At 34.3% G+C, this 17,041-nt stretch overlaps 3 protein-coding genes across 4 annotated transcripts in view; 1 reads left to right on the forward strand and 2 right to left on the reverse strand.

The window, feature by feature from the left end:
* Positions 1-2,130, reverse strand: part of LOC106155752 (uncharacterized) — a 48,579-nt gene extending 46,449 nt beyond the window's left edge. For both annotated transcript variants that reach the window (XM_013530739.2, XM_087000892.1), the window contains exons 1-3: positions 1,958-2,130; positions 1,494-1,601; positions 283-346 (exon numbers count right to left, since the gene is read on the reverse strand). In XM_013530739.2, coding sequence (XP_013386193.2) covers positions 283-346; positions 1,494-1,601; positions 1,958-1,964 — 179 coding nt within the window. In that variant the 5' untranslated portion in view covers positions 1,965-2,130. The remainder of the gene's footprint in view (positions 1-282; positions 347-1,493; positions 1,602-1,957) is intronic.
* Positions 2,131-2,144: 14 nt separating this feature from the next.
* On the forward strand, positions 2,145-13,501 carry LOC106155513 (V-type proton ATPase 21 kDa proteolipid subunit c''). Its single transcript, XM_087000913.1, has 7 exons — positions 2,145-2,299; positions 3,230-3,278; positions 3,497-3,580; positions 3,810-3,957; positions 4,218-4,266; positions 4,536-4,726; positions 12,887-13,501. The coding sequence occupies exons 1-7, from the start codon at positions 2,239-2,241 to the stop codon at positions 12,920-12,922; spliced, it is 618 nt and encodes a 205-aa protein (XP_086857039.1). The 5' UTR covers positions 2,145-2,238; the 3' UTR covers positions 12,923-13,501.
* Positions 13,502-13,575: 74 nt separating this feature from the next.
* On the reverse strand, positions 13,576-16,288 carry LOC106155505 (phospholipid phosphatase-related protein type 1-like). The gene is made up of 6 exons (XM_087000912.1): positions 16,176-16,288; positions 15,669-15,846; positions 15,298-15,355; positions 14,930-15,106; positions 14,507-14,635; positions 13,576-14,337 (listed from the first exon to the last, which is right to left on the reverse strand). Exons 1-6 carry the CDS (start codon positions 16,270-16,272, stop codon positions 14,026-14,028), a joined length of 951 nt encoding a protein of 316 aa, XP_086857038.1. The 5' UTR covers positions 16,273-16,288; the 3' UTR covers positions 13,576-14,025.
* Between the last annotated feature and the right edge of the window lie 753 nt (positions 16,289-17,041).

Raw genomic sequence — 17,041 nt, forward strand, 5'->3', positions numbered from 1 at the left:
TTTGCTTTTTAGTATGCTCTTGAAATTGCACCCTAAAATTCTTCTGGCGCACGATATTTTGCTTACAAACCAAGCCAGTCTATTTAACTTGATAATAAACCATGGCACAAAATCAGATGCAAGACACAGTAGATTTCATGCATTTTAAAATCTTATCATAAAAATTTAAAAGTTTCATTAAACACTTAATAAACACAGAGATCAGCAGAAAGAATTCACATGAAAATACGATTAAAATATGTGTTAGGCTTCTAAAAAAACTAATAATTGTGGTTTACTTACCAGATTTGACTTAATTTCAGCAATGGAAGCTTTGACTGGAGGAAAAGATCACGGGTCTTCTCAGCTTTTTTTAAAAAAAAGAAGGTTACTATGTTATTACTGGCAAAATATTTTAGACTGAGAATTTTATTGGTAAATAGATTAAACTGAAAATGTAAAAGAGTGGGTAGACTGTTCGTATCTTAGTATTATAATACATAGTAATCACATATCAGATAAAAAAGTAATATGTTAACATATATAATTCAAGATTTTTTTATTATGGGACATCAAGGTTGCATGCCAAAAACTATCCATTTTAACACTTCAACAATCAATATATATAAAAACGTATTTTATTTTGGAACAGAATTATGTCTTATCTGTATATGAAAAAAAAAAACATCAAGCAAAGCAAACAGAAATGAAAGTCAGAGTGCAGAAATGGGCAAAATGAAAGGGGACGGGGAATGGGACAGGGAGAAGGACAAAACTGACAGAAGGGTGGAGACAAGGCAACATTTCATATTGCCCTCCAGTAATTCCTCAACCCCCATACTCTCTGCATCACAGCTTACAGGTACAGTTACTAAAACAGACTATTTGTGGGCATATATATATCTGTAAAATATGCCCTACCTGGATCATGTGTTCAAGTGACCATTGCAGCTGTCATGACTACATGACCTAGGGCATTGGTGGTGTAGTTAATCATGTAGTAAAGCACAGCTTGTTATTTCCTTGACTATATCATGACAGCTTGTTCCACTGTGACATATGACTGCAGGGTGTGGCTTTTACTAAATCTGTACACAGTGCAACATATGGGACCTTCACTTTTTCTTTTGATTTTTAAAAAAAATTTTGAGGGGGATACACAAAATAATGTTTTTCTTGCTGATTCACGATAAACAATTCCAACATTGTTCTACTTTATGTTTTTTCAAAGTCCATGTCTTTGCGTGAATGCACAGCATTATATGTTTTGGGCATATTAATCTAAATGTCACTGTAAGTGCCCAAGTTTAAGAAAAAAAGGAAACAAAGGTGCAAGTGCATAAGGACCATTCAAAACTAAGGTGTAATATACAACTGAATGCGTGACACACGTTTACTAGTACTGAAGTGTCATTCAGTTTTGAGGTGGTATATAGTACAGATATGTCATGCTGTTTTGAAATGGTATATATATAATAAATCAATTGCACATCTTGGTTTCTTTATTTCTCTACCTGCTAGATATCCCTCTACGGGTTCTTGGCTGTAGAACAGGTGCTCATGGCGGACTTGGTCTGCTAAACTAATAGGCCCCCACTCCTGGCCGTCTGACAAGGAGGACACTAAAGATAACACAATTTAAAAATGCTGGCAGTTTGAATAAGCTTCAGATATTGAGACAGCAACTTTACAATAATGAGATTTAATATCTTTAAATGGGCGTGCTGTCAGAGACGCACGCGGTGTCCGTGAGAAAAATAGATTTTAAAATTGAAGTAATACATTAGTACATGAAACTAAAGTCTGTAAGGAGTTCTACAAATTAAGAAGTATATTCCGTTATATTCTTTTCCCACTTTTTGGTCTTCTACTGTAATGTGTAACAATGATAATATGCTGTCGTTGTGACTTTAAAAGCCTAAATATAATAGAGCATAGTAAATAAGCAGTAATCTAAACAAATTCACAGTCGACCTACCACTCATTTCACTGGCTTCTGTAAAACACCCAATATAAATATGTTACTGTATCCTGTAACGTGACATTTTTACAATTAGGAGCACAAGAGAATTATATAAGGCCTCGTAACTGCGATTACACCAAAAAGCGACAGTTTATCCATGACTTAGTCCCGATTGCAAGTGAAATTAGGTCGATCTCGTTTTTGACGAGAATACTAACGTGAGCTGATTGGAGGTCACAAGACTTGCTGGATGGAGTGACAATTTATTATTTTGGAGATACATATAAAAGGATAAAATGAGTACATTGATATACAGTACTGGCAGTGGAATCATTGTCTTTGCCCTTATATTAATAGGTAAGTGTACGTCAGAAAACATGTCAACACTTTACTCTAAAATGACGCTTGTTACCGGTGTTCTCTCTTCCTGAGAAAGAATCAATACAGTTTTTTCCTCTCAGTCACAGACCCATTTTACACTCCAGTTTTCATTCTTGAATCGGTTTTATGATGAAACATAAAATAAACATTGTGTATTACTAAAGGAATGTTTTCGTTTACTGATTTCAAATATGTTCATACTCCATATTACCGAATTTCTGAAATGGAAAATTTGATAATACTAACACTACATGTACAAGTAGTAGCAACAAAATATACATTTCAAATATTGCTCACCTCCTCAAATAGATTAGCTAACAGAACTCTATTGACAATCTTTTAAAATATTTCAATGATTATTAATTTACATGTTGCTGTTCAGCCCCTTTGGCTCATATAATATTAATTAGAATAAATGAACAAATGATGCATTGAGCACATAAAATGTTTTCACAGGCTCTCTAAACTAATACAGTATAGTATACAAAATTATACATGGAAGATAAGATCCCTTGTCATATATATTGGGTATCGAGAAAACAAAACTTGACAGTTTTGGTGACTTTGGCGTTTTACATTTTATTTTATCATTTCGGATCTTTCGCATTACTTCATTCACAAATTTAATAATGGCAATCAAATTTTGGGCAGAGGGTGGATTTAGTATGGAGAGCTGCATGCCTTTGCCAGTTAGATTACTTATACTGCTAGGTGTTCCTGATTCAGTTACACCCAAATGTTGGTTTAAATTTCATGACACAGCAACTTTACTATGACATTTGATCTAAAAGTTAAATTTCATATATATCAGAAATTAATGTAAAAGATGAAAAACGTAATTAACATTTGTAATAATATATCTGTTTGTGCAAGTAATAATATTCTTAATTTTCTACTGTTTTAAAGGGCTCTACTACTGCTTATCAGACCAGGGATATAGATTTGACATAGGATGGTATGTTACTCCAGGGTTATATAATATTGTCATTATCATGAATAGTCTGCATCTATCTGTAACAGTTATAAACATGATTAGTAAATTTGCTATATAACAGACCAGTTTGTTTAAGGGGAGATAAGTGTAATCAAATACAGTTTTCTAAATTAAAGTTAGATAATTTGGGTTAATTCAATTGTAAAGAAAGGAAATATTCACATTGGGTTCTGTTCCAGGTTTCTAAGCACTACCAGTCCTGTGATGTGGGGAGGGCTGGGCGTGGCCTTTGCCATTGCCCTCTCAGTAGTAGGGGCTGCATGGTAAGAGAGATTAGTTCACAAAATTGTAGCCAATTCATCATCATATCAGGGAAACTTTGCTTGCTTTTTAAATTGGAAGAAAGACATATAACAGTATATTAAAATATAAAATTGAATTTTCTCATTTTGCAAATTTTTTATTTAATTATTTCATAAGTGAATAGATGTAAAATATTTTTCATGAATATAAGTTTGAAACATGACAGAGTTAACTTTTTTTTTTCTATAGGGGAATTTTTGTCACTGGATCTTCTATAAATGGGGCAGGAGTGAAAGCACCTAGAATTCGTACCAAGAATTTGATCAGTATTATTTTCTGTGAAGCAGTGGCCATTTATGGAATTATTCTAGCTATTGTCATGCAGAATATCATTGAAGTAAGTTTTTGAACTACATTTTAAAGTAATCATTAAGTTTACTTTTGATGAAATTAATTTTATTTAGAGTTTAAGATGGATTATGTTAAATCATGCCAATATGTACTTTGACAAGTTATATGAAATGTTTCGGGATCTCAGTGGAGTTAATGGGAGGGATTGTGTTTTCAACTTTTACTCTATATTTTTTCATTCTCTGTTCCAATTTCTTATAAATGTAGTCTACTGCCACATTGTAACTTAAATTTATTTGTTTTCAGGGGTATACACTTCAGGATATTAAAGTTGTTATAGCAAACCACAAAGCAGGTAGGTTATGATACAACCTTTTATAAATGTGCCAACATCCACATTGTTGGATGTTTAGTAATAAGTGACTGCATTCCTCCTGACCTCATTCAATGTTTATAAAGCTTGGATGAAATGTTTTATAACCAGCACATAAAACAAATTTCTACAGGATTTTGCACAACCTCTGTTCCATCAAGCAAAATGCCTATTTGTTGCAAAAGTCTCAGCTCACAGTATCTGTATTTCAGTTGTTATTGTATACTATATGAATGTGTCATTATGTCCAGGTTACCAGTTGTTTGGTGCAGGATTGACAGTGGGTCTCTGTAACCTTGCTTGCGGTGTATGTGTAGGCATAGTTGGATCTGGAGCTGCTCTGGCAGATGCTGCAAATGCTGCTCTCTTTGTCAAGATTCTCATTGTGGAAATTTTTGCCAGTGCAATAGGGCTGTTTGGAGTCATTGTGGGAATCTTGCAGGTGAGAAGTCTTTAAGCATTAATGGGGCGCATTTCATTGAACCATGTATCTCTGAGTGGATTAAATTTTATTTGAATCCATCTTTGCTGGACTTATGAGAGTAAATGAATAAATAGACTATATTAGTTTATTTTGGTCTTTTTATGTACAGACACAGATGTGTCTGTACATATAGCCATCATCTGCGTCTGTCGTCGCCGTCGCCGTCGTCGCCGTCGCCGTGCACTTTTACCGATAACACGATAAGTGGAAAACTGTTTTTTCTTTTGGCTTGAAACTTACAGAACTGATGAATATTCATAATACGCAGGTCAAGTTCGAAAATCAGCATGATCGGGTCACTTATAGGGAATTTATGCTGTTTTTTCACTTTTTTCAGCATATATGCAACACCGATAACACGATAAGTGGAAAACCATTTTACCTTTTGGCTTGAAAGTTACAGAACTGATGAATATTCATAATACGCAGGTCAAGTTCGAAAATCGGCATGATCGGGTCACTTATAGGGAATTTATGCTGTTTTTTCACTTTTTTCAGCATATATACAGCACTGATAACACGATAAGTGGAAAACCATTTTACTTTTTGGCTTAAAACTTACAGATCTGATGAATATTTATAATACGCAGGTCAAGTTCGAAAATCAGCATGATCAGGCCATTTTTAGGGAAGTTATGCTGTTTTTTCACTTCTTTCAACATATATGCAACGCTAATAACACAATATAAGAAAAACAGATAGGCCAATTGTCATTATACTCACAGGAGTAGTCAAACTAACTAAAACGCAGGTTGAGTTCCAAAATCAGCATAATCGGGCCATTCTTTTAGAAGTTATGCTGTTTTTTCTTATTTCCTCAGATTGAATTGTTAGGCATGTTAACAGTCTCATTATTGAACTAATAAGATATGTAAAAGTGTTTGTGTGACATTTCCTGCATCTTAATAACATTGTTAGTTGATTATGTAAAAATGATGGTAAACTTGTTATTGTGTATTATGTTATAAAGTGTCAAAAATGGAAATAAACAAATATCATTGCAGTTTGTCAGATTCAATCATCTACTATATTCATTATCTCAGAATGGAGGAAATTGCACATTTAACACTGTTCTATTGATATTTTTCCCATCCCATCAATTTTCTTAGTTGATCATATACAAATGGCAGAAAACTGTTTATTTTGTTTTATGTTAAAAAAGTGTTTTAAAAATGGAAGTAAACCCATTGCAGAACAGTGCTGTCTTGTTTCAGCATATATGCAGCACCGATAACAGGATAAGTGGAAAACCATTTTACCTTTTCCCTTGAAACTTACAAAACTGATGAATATTCATAATACGCAGGTCAAGTTCGAAAATCAGCATGATCAGGTCATTTTTAGGGAAGTAATGCTGTTTTTCACTTTTTTCACCATATATGCAACACTGATAACATGATAAGTGAAAAATCATTTTACCTTTTGGTTTCAAACTTACAGAACTGATGAATATTCATAATACCCAGGTCAAGTTTGAAAATCAGTATGATTGGGTCATTTTTAGGGAAGTTATGCTGTTTTTCACTTTTTTCAGCATATATGCAACACTGATAACATGATAAGTGGAAAACCATTTAACCTTTTGGTTTGAAACTTGCAGAACTAATGAATATTCATAATACGCAGGTCAAGTTTGAAAATCAGCATGATCGGGTCATTTTTAGGGAAGTAATGCTGTTTTTTCACTTTTTTCAGCATGTATGCAACACCTTTGTGCTATATGACGGTACTGTATGGATAGCAGTCTTTAAAATTATCCCTTGGGTGATCACTAATTAAATTAAGGTCTATAAAGTCACTTGCCTACTCATTAATTGTACCACCAGCGTTAGCGCTGGCGGTACACATGGTTTCGGTCCCGTCCGGATCGTTCCGCCGGCTCCGCCGGACGGCTACCGTTACCGCTTCTCCTCCTAGACGGTAAGGGCCCCCGTACCCATCTCATGGATTTAGGTCACCTATAATCTCAACTCGTTCCACGTAAAATTTGGGCTTTGTCGGTATTGGGGTCTGGGTGTGGCACTCATTACAATGCACCCTTGTCTAAAAATGGCAAAATTAAATGCTAATTATCTACCCTACGGAAGGAGTTATGGGAAAAATTTTTATAGACGGCTTTCCAAAAGTCATATGTGTAGATTTCAAATATACCCTTGGATTTGACCTTTGACCTTTACTTCAAGGTCAAATGGGCCAAAATTTTCAAAAAAATGAAATTTTTTACGAAAAAAAATTTTTTTGCCCTGTTATTCAGACACTACACAGACTTAACCAATAATATTATTGGAAAGTGTTACCCTTCAGGTCATCTTTCATCTCCATGAATTTGGGGTCAATCGGTGCATTTTCACGGGAGTAGCGGCCATAAGATACCGAAACTGAAAACTGTCTCTAATTCAGGAACCGTTAATGCTAGAGACCCATTCTTTTTTGCATTTTGTAGAGCATGTTAAGCCCAACACTGGAGGTGGTCTCGGTTTTTTTGTATTCCATACGGTTTTCGAGTTACGCTGTATCAAAAAGTACATATTGGTGGTAAAAGCAAAATGTGCAGTACGGTAATGGATAATAAATTTTGAACTCTGGAAAAATAAAGCATAAGGCTTGGCAAAGCAGACAACTTGTGTTCAAAAATGACATTATTTCATCAAATTTGAACTTCTGAAACTTCAGAGCACCTCCTATTTCAAGAATTTTGACCAAAATGACATTTTCTTTATTTTAATTAATTTTTTCTGTACGAAATTTAAGGCACATTATGGTAACTCCAAAATTATAACATTTAGTCCCTTATATCTCCAAAACTGGCAGAGATAGGTCCATAGTTACTATTGAAGTTGAATAGGAAGTCATATACTGACTATCTTTCTGTGACCTTGAAATTGACCTTTGACCTACTTTTCACCATGAACTGAACTTTGCAAATTTTGCTTCCCTTTTATCTCCAAAACTGGCAGAGATAGGTCCATAGTTACTATTGAACTTGAATAGGAAGTCATATACTGGCAATCTAAATGTGATCTTAAAATTGACCTTTGACCTACTTTTCACCATGAACTGAACTTTGCAAATTTTGCTTCCCTTTTATCTCCAAAACTGGCAGAGATAGGTCCGTAGTTACTATTGAACTTGAAAAGAAAGTCATATATTGGCAATCTAAATGTGACCTTGAAATTTACCTTTGACCTACTTTTCACCATGAATTGAACTTTGCAAATTTTGCTTTCCTTTTATCTCCAAAACTGGCAGAGATAGGTCCGTAGTTACTATTGAACTTGAATAGGAAGTCATATACTGGCAATCTACATGTGACCTTAAAATTGACCTTTGACCAACTTTTCACCATGAATTGAACTTTGCAAATTTTGCTTTCCTTTTATCTCCAAAACTGGCAGAGATAGGTCCGAAGTTACTATTGAACTTGAATAGGAAGTCATATACTGGCAATCTAAATGTGACCTTAAAATTGACCTTTGACCTACTTTTCACCATGAATTGAACTTTGCAAATTTTGCTTTCCTTTTATCTCCAAAACTGGCAGAGATAGGTCCGTAGTTACTATTGAACTTGAATAGGAAGTCATATACTGGCAATCTATATGTGACCTTAAAATTGACCTTTGACCTACTTTTCACCATGAACTGAACTTTGCAAATTTTTCTTCCCTTTTATCTCCAAAACTGGCAGAGATAGGTCCATAGTTACTATTGAACTTGAATAGGAAGTCATATACTGGCAATCTAAATGTGATCTTAAAATTGACCTTTGACCTACTTTTCACCATGAACTGAACTTTGCAAATTTTGCTTCCCTTTTATCTCCAAAACTGGCAGAGATAGGTCCGTAGTTACTATTGAACTTGAAAAGAAAGTCATATATTGGCAATCTAAATGTGACCTTGAAATTTACCTTTGACCTACTTTTCACCATGAATTGAACTTTGCAAATTTTGCTTTCCTTTTATCTCCAAAACTGGCAGAGATAGGTCCGTAGTTACTATTGAACTTGAATAGGAAGTCATATACTGGCAATCTATATGTGACCTTAAAATTGACCTTTGACCTACTTTTCACCATGAACTGAACTTTGCAAATTTTGCTTCCCTTTTATCTCCAAAACTGGCAGAGATAGGTCCATAGTTACTATTGAACTTGAATAGGAAGTCATATACTGGCAATCTAAATGTGACCTTAAAATTGACCTTTGACCTACTTTACACCATGAACTGAATTTTGCAAATTTTGCTTTTCTTTTATCTCCAAAACTGGCTGAGATAGGTCCATAGTTACTATTGAACTTGAATAGGAAGTCATATACTGGCAATCTATATGTGACCTTAAAATTGACCTTTGACCTACTTTTCACCATGAATTGAACTTTGCAAATTTTGCTTTCCTTTTATCTCCAAAACTGGCAGAGATAGGTCCGTAGTTACTATTGAACTTGAATAGGAAGTCATATACTGGCAATCTATATGTGACCTTAAAATTGACCTTTGACCTACTTTTCACCATGAATTGAACTTTGCAAATTTTGCTTTCCTTTTATCTCCAAAACTGGCAGAGATAGGTCCGTAGTTACTATTGAACTTGAATAGGAAGTCATATACTGGCAATCTATATGTGACCTTAAAATTGACCTTTGACCTACTTTTCACCATGAATTGAACTTTGCAAATTTTTCTTCCCTTTTATCTCCAAAACTGGCAGAGATAGGTCCATAGTTACTCTTGAACTTGAATAGGAAGTCATATACTGGCAATCTAAATGTGACCTTAAAATTGACCTTTGACCTACTTTACACCATGAACTGAATTTTGCAAATTTTGCTTTTCTTTTATCTCCAAAACTGGCAGAGATAGGTCCGTAGTTACTATTGAACTTGAATGGAAAGTCATATACTGGCAATCTAAATGTGACCTTAAAATTGACCTTTAACCTACTTTTCACCATGAATTGAACTTTGCAAATTTTGCTTTCCTTTTATCTCCAAAACTGGCAGAGATAGGTCCGTAGTTACTATTGAACTTGAATAGGAAGTCATATACTGGCAATCTATATGTGACCTTAAAATTGACCTTTGACCTACTTTTCACCATGAATTGAACTTTGCAAATTTTGCTTTCCTTTTATCTCCAAAACTGGCAGAGATAGGTCCGAAGTTACTATTGAACTTGAATAGGAAGTCATATACTGGCAATCTATATGTGACCTTAAAATTGACCTTTGACCTACTTTTCACCATGAATTGATCTTTGCAAATTTTGCTTTCCTTTTATCTCCAAAACTGGCAGAGATAGGTCCGTAGTTACTATTGAACTTGAATAGGAAGTCATATACTGGCAATCTATATGTGACCTTAAAATTGACCTTTGACCTACTTTTCACCATGAACTGAACTTTGCAAATTTTTCTTCCCTTTTATCTCCAAAACTGGCAGAGATAGGTCCATAGTTACTATTGAACTTGAATAGGAAGTCATATACTGGCAATCTAAATGTGACCTTAAAATTGACCTTTGACCTACTTTTCACCATGAATTGATCTTTGCAAATTTTGCTTTCCTTTTATCTCCAAAACTGGCAGAGATAGGTCCGTAGTTACTATTGAACTTGAATAGAAAGTCATATACTGGCAATCTAAATGTGACCTTAAAATTGACCTTTAACCTACTTTTCACCATAAACTGAACTTTGCAAATTTTGCTTCCCTCTTATCTCCAAAACTGGCAGAGATAGGTCCATAGTTACTATTGAACTTGTATAGGAAGTCATATACTGGCAATCTAAATGTGACCTTAAAATTGACCTTTGACCTACTTTTCACCATGAACTGAACTTTGCAAATTTTGCTTTCCTTTTGTCTCCAAAACTGGCAGAGATAGGTCCATAGTTACTCTTGAACTTGAATAGGAAGTCATATACTGGCAATTTACTGTGACCTTAAAATTGACCCTTGACCTATCTTACGAAGAACTTAAATTTGATTGTACCATATGTATTTTTTGCAAAAGTTTAAAAATTCTTGTTGATTGCATTTTTACAGCTTGTCAAGCACAAAACTGGTGGCTGTGTCCCTTATTTTGTGTATGTGGGGGTCTATACGAATGCGCTTGCTCCAGCTGGTGGTACAATATTCGGAGGCGGTATCGCCTCTCTGATCCTCTAGTTTTCAATTGGCCATTAAATGAGATTACATAAAACACTCCTTGAGATTTCCCTGTAAAGTCCCATAGGTTTAGCTCTCTTAACTGTGTCACAAAATTAGGATTTGGTGATAATTGTGCAGATAAATGGTGTTTAACATTGCAAATAATTTACAACAAAAAGAATGTGTTATGCCAACATGCTATAGATGCATAACAGTGCTTTATTTTTCTCAAACTTGGTGGGGTTATTAATATCAAGTTAATACAGCTAGATTAAAAGTTTGAATAGCAGCTTTATTGGAATTTTTTACGTTTTATTTAAAATTTTTTTAAAATTATTTTTCAAACACTAGCATCTTCAAGATGTGATTTTATACTCCCATCCACCAGAAGTGCTGTGCATTTTCTGTATTTTTGTATATAATTGTTATTTCTTCAGATTTAATTCTTAGGCATGTTAACAGTCTCATTATGGAACTAATAAGATATGTAAAAGTGTTGTTTTGACATTTTCTGCTTCTTAACAATATTGTTTGTTGATTACATAAAAATGACGGTAAACCTGTTATAATATTGTGCATTGTGTAATAAAGTATCATAAATGGAAAGGAACTCATCATTGCAGTTTGTCAGATAATCATTCACTATGTTCAGCATCTGCAAATGGAGCAAATTGGACATTGAAAATTGTTCTATTGATATTTTTCCTATGTCAACAATTTTCCTAGTTGAACATTTAAAAATGACAGTTTATTGATCATTTTGTTTTAAAAAAGGTGTTGAAAATGGAAAGAAAATCATTTCAGTACAGTTATCTCTTGTTTACATTTTGGCATTTTGAAAGTGTGACTCTGAACTTCCATGGCCTTGAAGACCTTCCCAAATCACATTTTCTGAATATTCATGATACTTTTATTTTTTTATAAAAAATTTGATGGTCATTATGCTGTTAAGTATTATGTTTTATTGCATGAAAGTTGAAGAAAACCCTATTTTGGACACTGCTGCCAGGATAGCGATTAAGGGAAAACCATGTTACTTACGATACTGAAACTTAGTGAAAAGTTTCATAAGACAGAAGTGCGCAGCTTGTGTTTGAAAACCAATGTGATTGTTTTCTGTTTTGGAGGCAATGCAGGTTTATAGAGTGCTATACTGGCATTTTCAAGTTTTGACTTATCACTCCCATCTGCCAGGAGCCCTGTACTCTTACTTTGTAACATTTTCTGTATTTTGTTAAGTTACAAGAATGATTCTTAGGATTGACATACAGCCCAAAAAAAAAAAAAGATTAATTATATATATATATATATATATATATATATATATATATAATGAGTTTAAGCAATTTTTTTTTTTTGTGTGTAATTTTCACTGTACCTCATTCTGGCATTTCCAAAGTTTAACTCTTATCAGCCTGACACCTTAGGGACTATTTCCAGACCCTATCACGCTAACTGTGGATCGATCTATCTCCATGGGAATTCTCGCTAAATTGCAATCAATGTAAGTGGCTTAGTTGTCTCTCACGCCTACTGAAACTGGCATGCCAGAATCCTAAGACTCTCAAACTGAAAGCAATTTAGTGAGAAACCCCTTGGAGTTGGATTGATCCTGTTAGATTGATCTAGGTATGGGAACTTAGTCTGATGCTTGATACACATTTTACTTTCATCCTAATCCAGTGTTATGCAGAATAAGAATTTGATGTTGGCTATGCAGTTACAGTAAGCATAATACATTAGTTCATCAGAATTGACAGTATCCTATTTCCTGCGTTTTTATTTTCTGGTTTTTGTCTGTACATTTGACAGCTTTGCTGCCTTGTTCAAATTGGAGAATCGTTGTCACCTGTTAGAAGTTCATAGATTCCCTTTTCCATCTTTGTATCCCAAGGTGGCAGGATTTGGAAAAGCTTAGTGTAGTTTTCAATGTACTGTTCTTAACCATGTGGTTCTGCTTCTTTTTTAGGTTGCTTCAGCCAAGATGGGAGACCAGGTTTCATAATCCAGCACTGTGTAAGTTCCAGACTGTAAAATTATGAAACGGTGAAGACTGAAACTTAAACCAAGAAAGATGGACGCTGTACATGTGTAGAAAAACTGACCCAAGATATGTGTTAAATGACTTTGAAATATATTATATTCACTTAGGTAAATGGTAAAGGTGCTGTCGTCAGTAAATGTGACTATTGTGTTTCATGAAATTATCCATGGTGAAAGTAATGGAATAGAAAGGAATGGTTATTAGCAGAAGTACATCATGGACTTTGATTACATATTCTTTTTGAAACAGCTGGCTTTAATATTGTAAATTGATTGGAAATTGCTTTATATGTTTCCTGACTGAAATTGTGATTAATTATTTGTTTTTGAAGTCTTTGTTTAGCAAAGCTCCAGTGTAAATGTATATGTGTTGTAAATAAGAAATCTTCACAGTTAGATTAGTGGGAGGTTGTAACATCCCTGTTTTGATGTCACTTGCAGAGATAAGTGGAAAGATGTTGCAAAACAGAGTATTTAATATGTACCAATATATAAAGTCTCTATGGGCAGATTGGAAATAAATTGTTATATCACCTTGGAAGTCTTGATATATGTGGATTGATTTCCAAATGCATTTTCAATCAGAGTATGCCATATTAATTGAAATTGTTTGCTGAGAATCTATTCTTGATTTTATTTACATAAAGCATATAATGTTCATTTTTCTTCTAAGACTTGATGTGAATGACATTGTGTTAGGTAGCACAGTCACTTGTTTGCTTTAAGTAACAAGGCTTGCAGATCTAAATTAGAACTGAAAGGTTTTCATTCATTATAAAATAAAAAAAGGTAAAATATTGGTACATAGGACCTTTCTGTTTGCATTATTGTGTCACTGAATTAACATGCCGAATTTCAGCACCCAGTTTGTGTCACTAGTTCTGGAAACACTTTCATCTCTAAGCACCTCGACACTAAGGACCATTATTTATTTAACCTGTTAGTGCTAATTGTTAAAACTGACTGTCATTTTCAAACTGCTGTTTTCTTCTGTAAAAAGAATTGGATTTCCTTTCTTCACTGAAATCTTAAGAATATGATAAACTCCACGTCTTTCTTTAATAGCTAGGTAGTTTTGTACCTTGGGGAACCATAGCGTTCTCTCCGTAACTGATCAACTGTCTTTTCCAAGTCCCTCTGAAAGGAATTTTTCCAGTAAGCCCGTTTCATATTTGGTGGGCTTCTTGTATTGGTACGTCTGGAGTGTTTCTTTGGCTTTGGTGATCCTTGGGGATGTGGAACACTTATATGACTGGTTCCTGTTCCCGTAGTACTTGTCCCTGCTTTTGGCTCTTTGGAAATTTTTGGAATAGAAGGTTCCTGGTAGATATCTTCTCGCATGAGATTTTCTGCTGTTAGGACTTCAAACTTGCCAGACTGAAATTTAAATATGGACATTTTGATTTCTTTGGTAATTTTGAAAGGAATAAACATTAGTATATGATTTAATAATAATCATATATTAAATGCCTTTGCAAGTGAGTCAAATGTAATTTAAAACTGAAATTATATTTATGCCATATTTATATAGTAAATTAAATTTTACCCTGTTTAAAGACTTTGTGTCATATTCATCATATGAGGTATCAGGGTCTTCTTTTACCATCTTCTGGATTTTTTTGCAAATCACACTGCCGTCTTGGTGTTCTGTGAAGCTGTTGAGTATCATAATACTCTAAACAGATCAAAGGTATGAATTTTTAATTTACTATCTGTGACCAAAGTGCATACATTTGTGTTTAAACAGTGCCTTTGTATGTTAATTTTTTTTGACTGCATGTTGGAGTAAATAATAAATTTACATAAATTCAGGATGTTATTAACAAAATAATGTTTTCATCAGATTAAACTCTGGATGTTTAACAATGTAAGGACTTGCAACTGACTGTAGCCTAAACAGAAAAATTATGAGATGCTAGATACGCTTGGAAATGACTTTATTCCCTATCAGGTACACCACTTGACCTACCAGGTAGAATCCTACTGCTGACCCTATAGCATACCCAGCTAATATGTCTGGCCAGTGGTTTCTGTGATGACCTATCCTGGACAGACCAGCCAACAAAGCAGCAATGATCAGTGACAGTGTGAAGAAAGGGCGTAGGAGTCGTACTTGATGTGTGTTAATAGAATTGTGAATGTACACCTGCAATTGATGAATGGTAGAACTTGTTTTACGGATTCCAGTGAAGAGTAATTACAAATGCAATGAAAATCACTTTGTTATGCATGTATGAGAAAAAAAAATTAAAGTCTTAAAATATCTTAGAAAATTGTCATTGTTATTTATTTGACAAGTTTCAAAAAGAATAATGTTGTTTCTAAACCTATACTTACGGATGTGAATACTGCAGCAAATGAGGTAACAGATGCATGCAATGATGGAAAAGACAACCTAAAAGGCAATAATGGGATTTCCATAATGGCATGTATGCCTGCTTTTTTACTGCATGTACATTTCTGGCATGCCCTCTCTATAACGTTATCTTTAAAAAATTGATAACTACTGGTTGCAAATGCTTTCTATAAATTATACATATACAGATAAAAATCAGATGAAGCCCTTATGCCAGGGGAAAAAATCCACAAATCATGGTATGACCCCTGTTATCCTTTAAATTGTATATCACTAACAAATTATAAATACAGTAAATGTAACAATAATTATATTTTCACATAAAGTCATAAAATGTACTAGTATGCCATACCTAGCATCTCTTAGCATTTCAATATTTTTCTCTGTGCATACTTCCAGGCCCACATTATCGCTAGTACAATTCTTGAGTGGTTTACATACTGCCAGGAAGTTGGGTCGGAGTGTTCCAGCCATTGTCTTGGTCACATCTGTCACAACCATGGTGGCTAAACACCCAAACATGTGGACTCCTGAAATGGCCAATTTTTGGTGAAATTGCTGACAAATAAACCCCCTGCAAGACTAAAATATAGAAGAAATTGTTGAGGATCCAGAGACAATTACTACTGACATCAGAATGATCTACAAAAGACGTTAAAATAATAATTTAATAAATGGTCCTTGGTGCATTTTTGAAATTACCATTAGACATGGAATGTTTCAATCTTTTCTCTTGACAGATCAATGTTCAAATTATCATTTTAGTGATTCACAACAGTAGGAAATGCTTATAGGTATGTGTAACAAACGCATATAAATACTTAACCAAACTTACATTTTAATACAAATTATATCTTACCTACAAACCTCAGCATGCGCCTGAACATTTGAGGCAATTTAAACTGTTTGCACATGGCATACACAACTTTGTGCTCTCTGCCATTGAGTAACCACATGGCAGACTCACCAATGCCTATCTGAGGAAATGTAAGTTAAGATCATAAAAAATATCATAATTATACATTAATGTTCCCAAGCTGTTCTTAAATGCAAGGCTACATAGTAGTGAATAGTTCTCACTTACAGTACATTAAATATTATTTTTGACTTGTATTGACATCTTTGAAAAAAATCAATTTTCATAACCAGGAGAATTCTATACAACCACGCAAAACTAATACTAGTGATAAACAACATGCTCCTATTTGGCTGTAGGATTCATAAAGATTTTTATAATTAATCTAAATAAAATGAAATAAAAAACAGTGCTTTCAGTGTGGGTGGAGGGGGGGGGGAGGCAGTAGCTAGGTTTAAGATCTGAAGCTCTTATGTTCAGAGGTGCTTTTAATTGTCCTTGATCAGTTCAAAACAAGGCAGTTGCTGTCAGAAAACGGCTAATTTTTAGCCAGTGAACCTTTGGACTGTCTGGAAACACCATTCCCTGGGGATGTGCGGCTTGTACATCTGCTTTAATATCGCATGTCACTGTTCAACAAAGCAACCCTACTCACCATTATAGTAGGTATCAGAAAACAAGCTCCTAACATAAGTGCCTCTGAAACATTTGCCTCCAGAGCAAACTGAGAGAAGGCCTGTCTGCCATCAACTGCATGTGATATGCTGGGGTCTAGACAAGAGAAATTCTGCTGTCTCACTGGAAATGCTGTGGTCCACCTAGCGACAGATGTTCGGCAGTAATTATTTATAAAATTTTATAACAATAAA

Source organism: Lingula anatina, chromosome 1 (assembly GCF_051362555.1).
Source record: "Lingula anatina isolate TDL-2025a chromosome 1, LinAna3.0, whole genome shotgun sequence".
Lineage (NCBI taxonomy): Eukaryota > Metazoa > Brachiopoda > Lingulata > Lingulida > Lingulidae > Lingula > Lingula anatina.

What these genes read in the sequence shown, in the direction of transcription:
- LOC106155513 (XM_087000913.1), top strand. Translation starts at nt 2,239, where the DNA reads ATGAGTACATTGATATACAGTACTGGCAGTGGAATCATTGTCTTTGCC. An exon ending in TCATGCAGAATATCATTGAA is followed by an intron (nt 3,958 to 4,217) that starts GTAAGTTTTTGA and finishes ATTTGTTTTCAG; the next exon opens with GGGTATACACTTCAGGATAT. An exon ending in TCATTGTGGGAATCTTGCAG is followed by an intron (nt 4,727 to 12,886) that starts GTGAGAAGTCTT and finishes CTTCTTTTTTAG; the next exon opens with GTTGCTTCAGCCAAGATGGG.
- LOC106155505 (XM_087000912.1), bottom strand. Translation starts at nt 16,272, where the DNA reads ATGTGGTTACTCAATGGCAGAGAGCACAAAGTTGTGTATGCCATGTGC. An exon ending in GCGCATGCTGAGGTTTGTAG is followed by an intron (nt 15,847 to 16,175) that starts GTAAGATATAAT and finishes TGGCCATTTCAG; the next exon opens with GAGTCCACATGTTTGGGTGT. An exon ending in CAGCAGTAGGATTCTACCTG is followed by an intron (nt 14,636 to 14,929) that starts GTAGGTCAAGTG and finishes TGATCTGTTTAG; the next exon opens with AGTATTATGATACTCAACAG.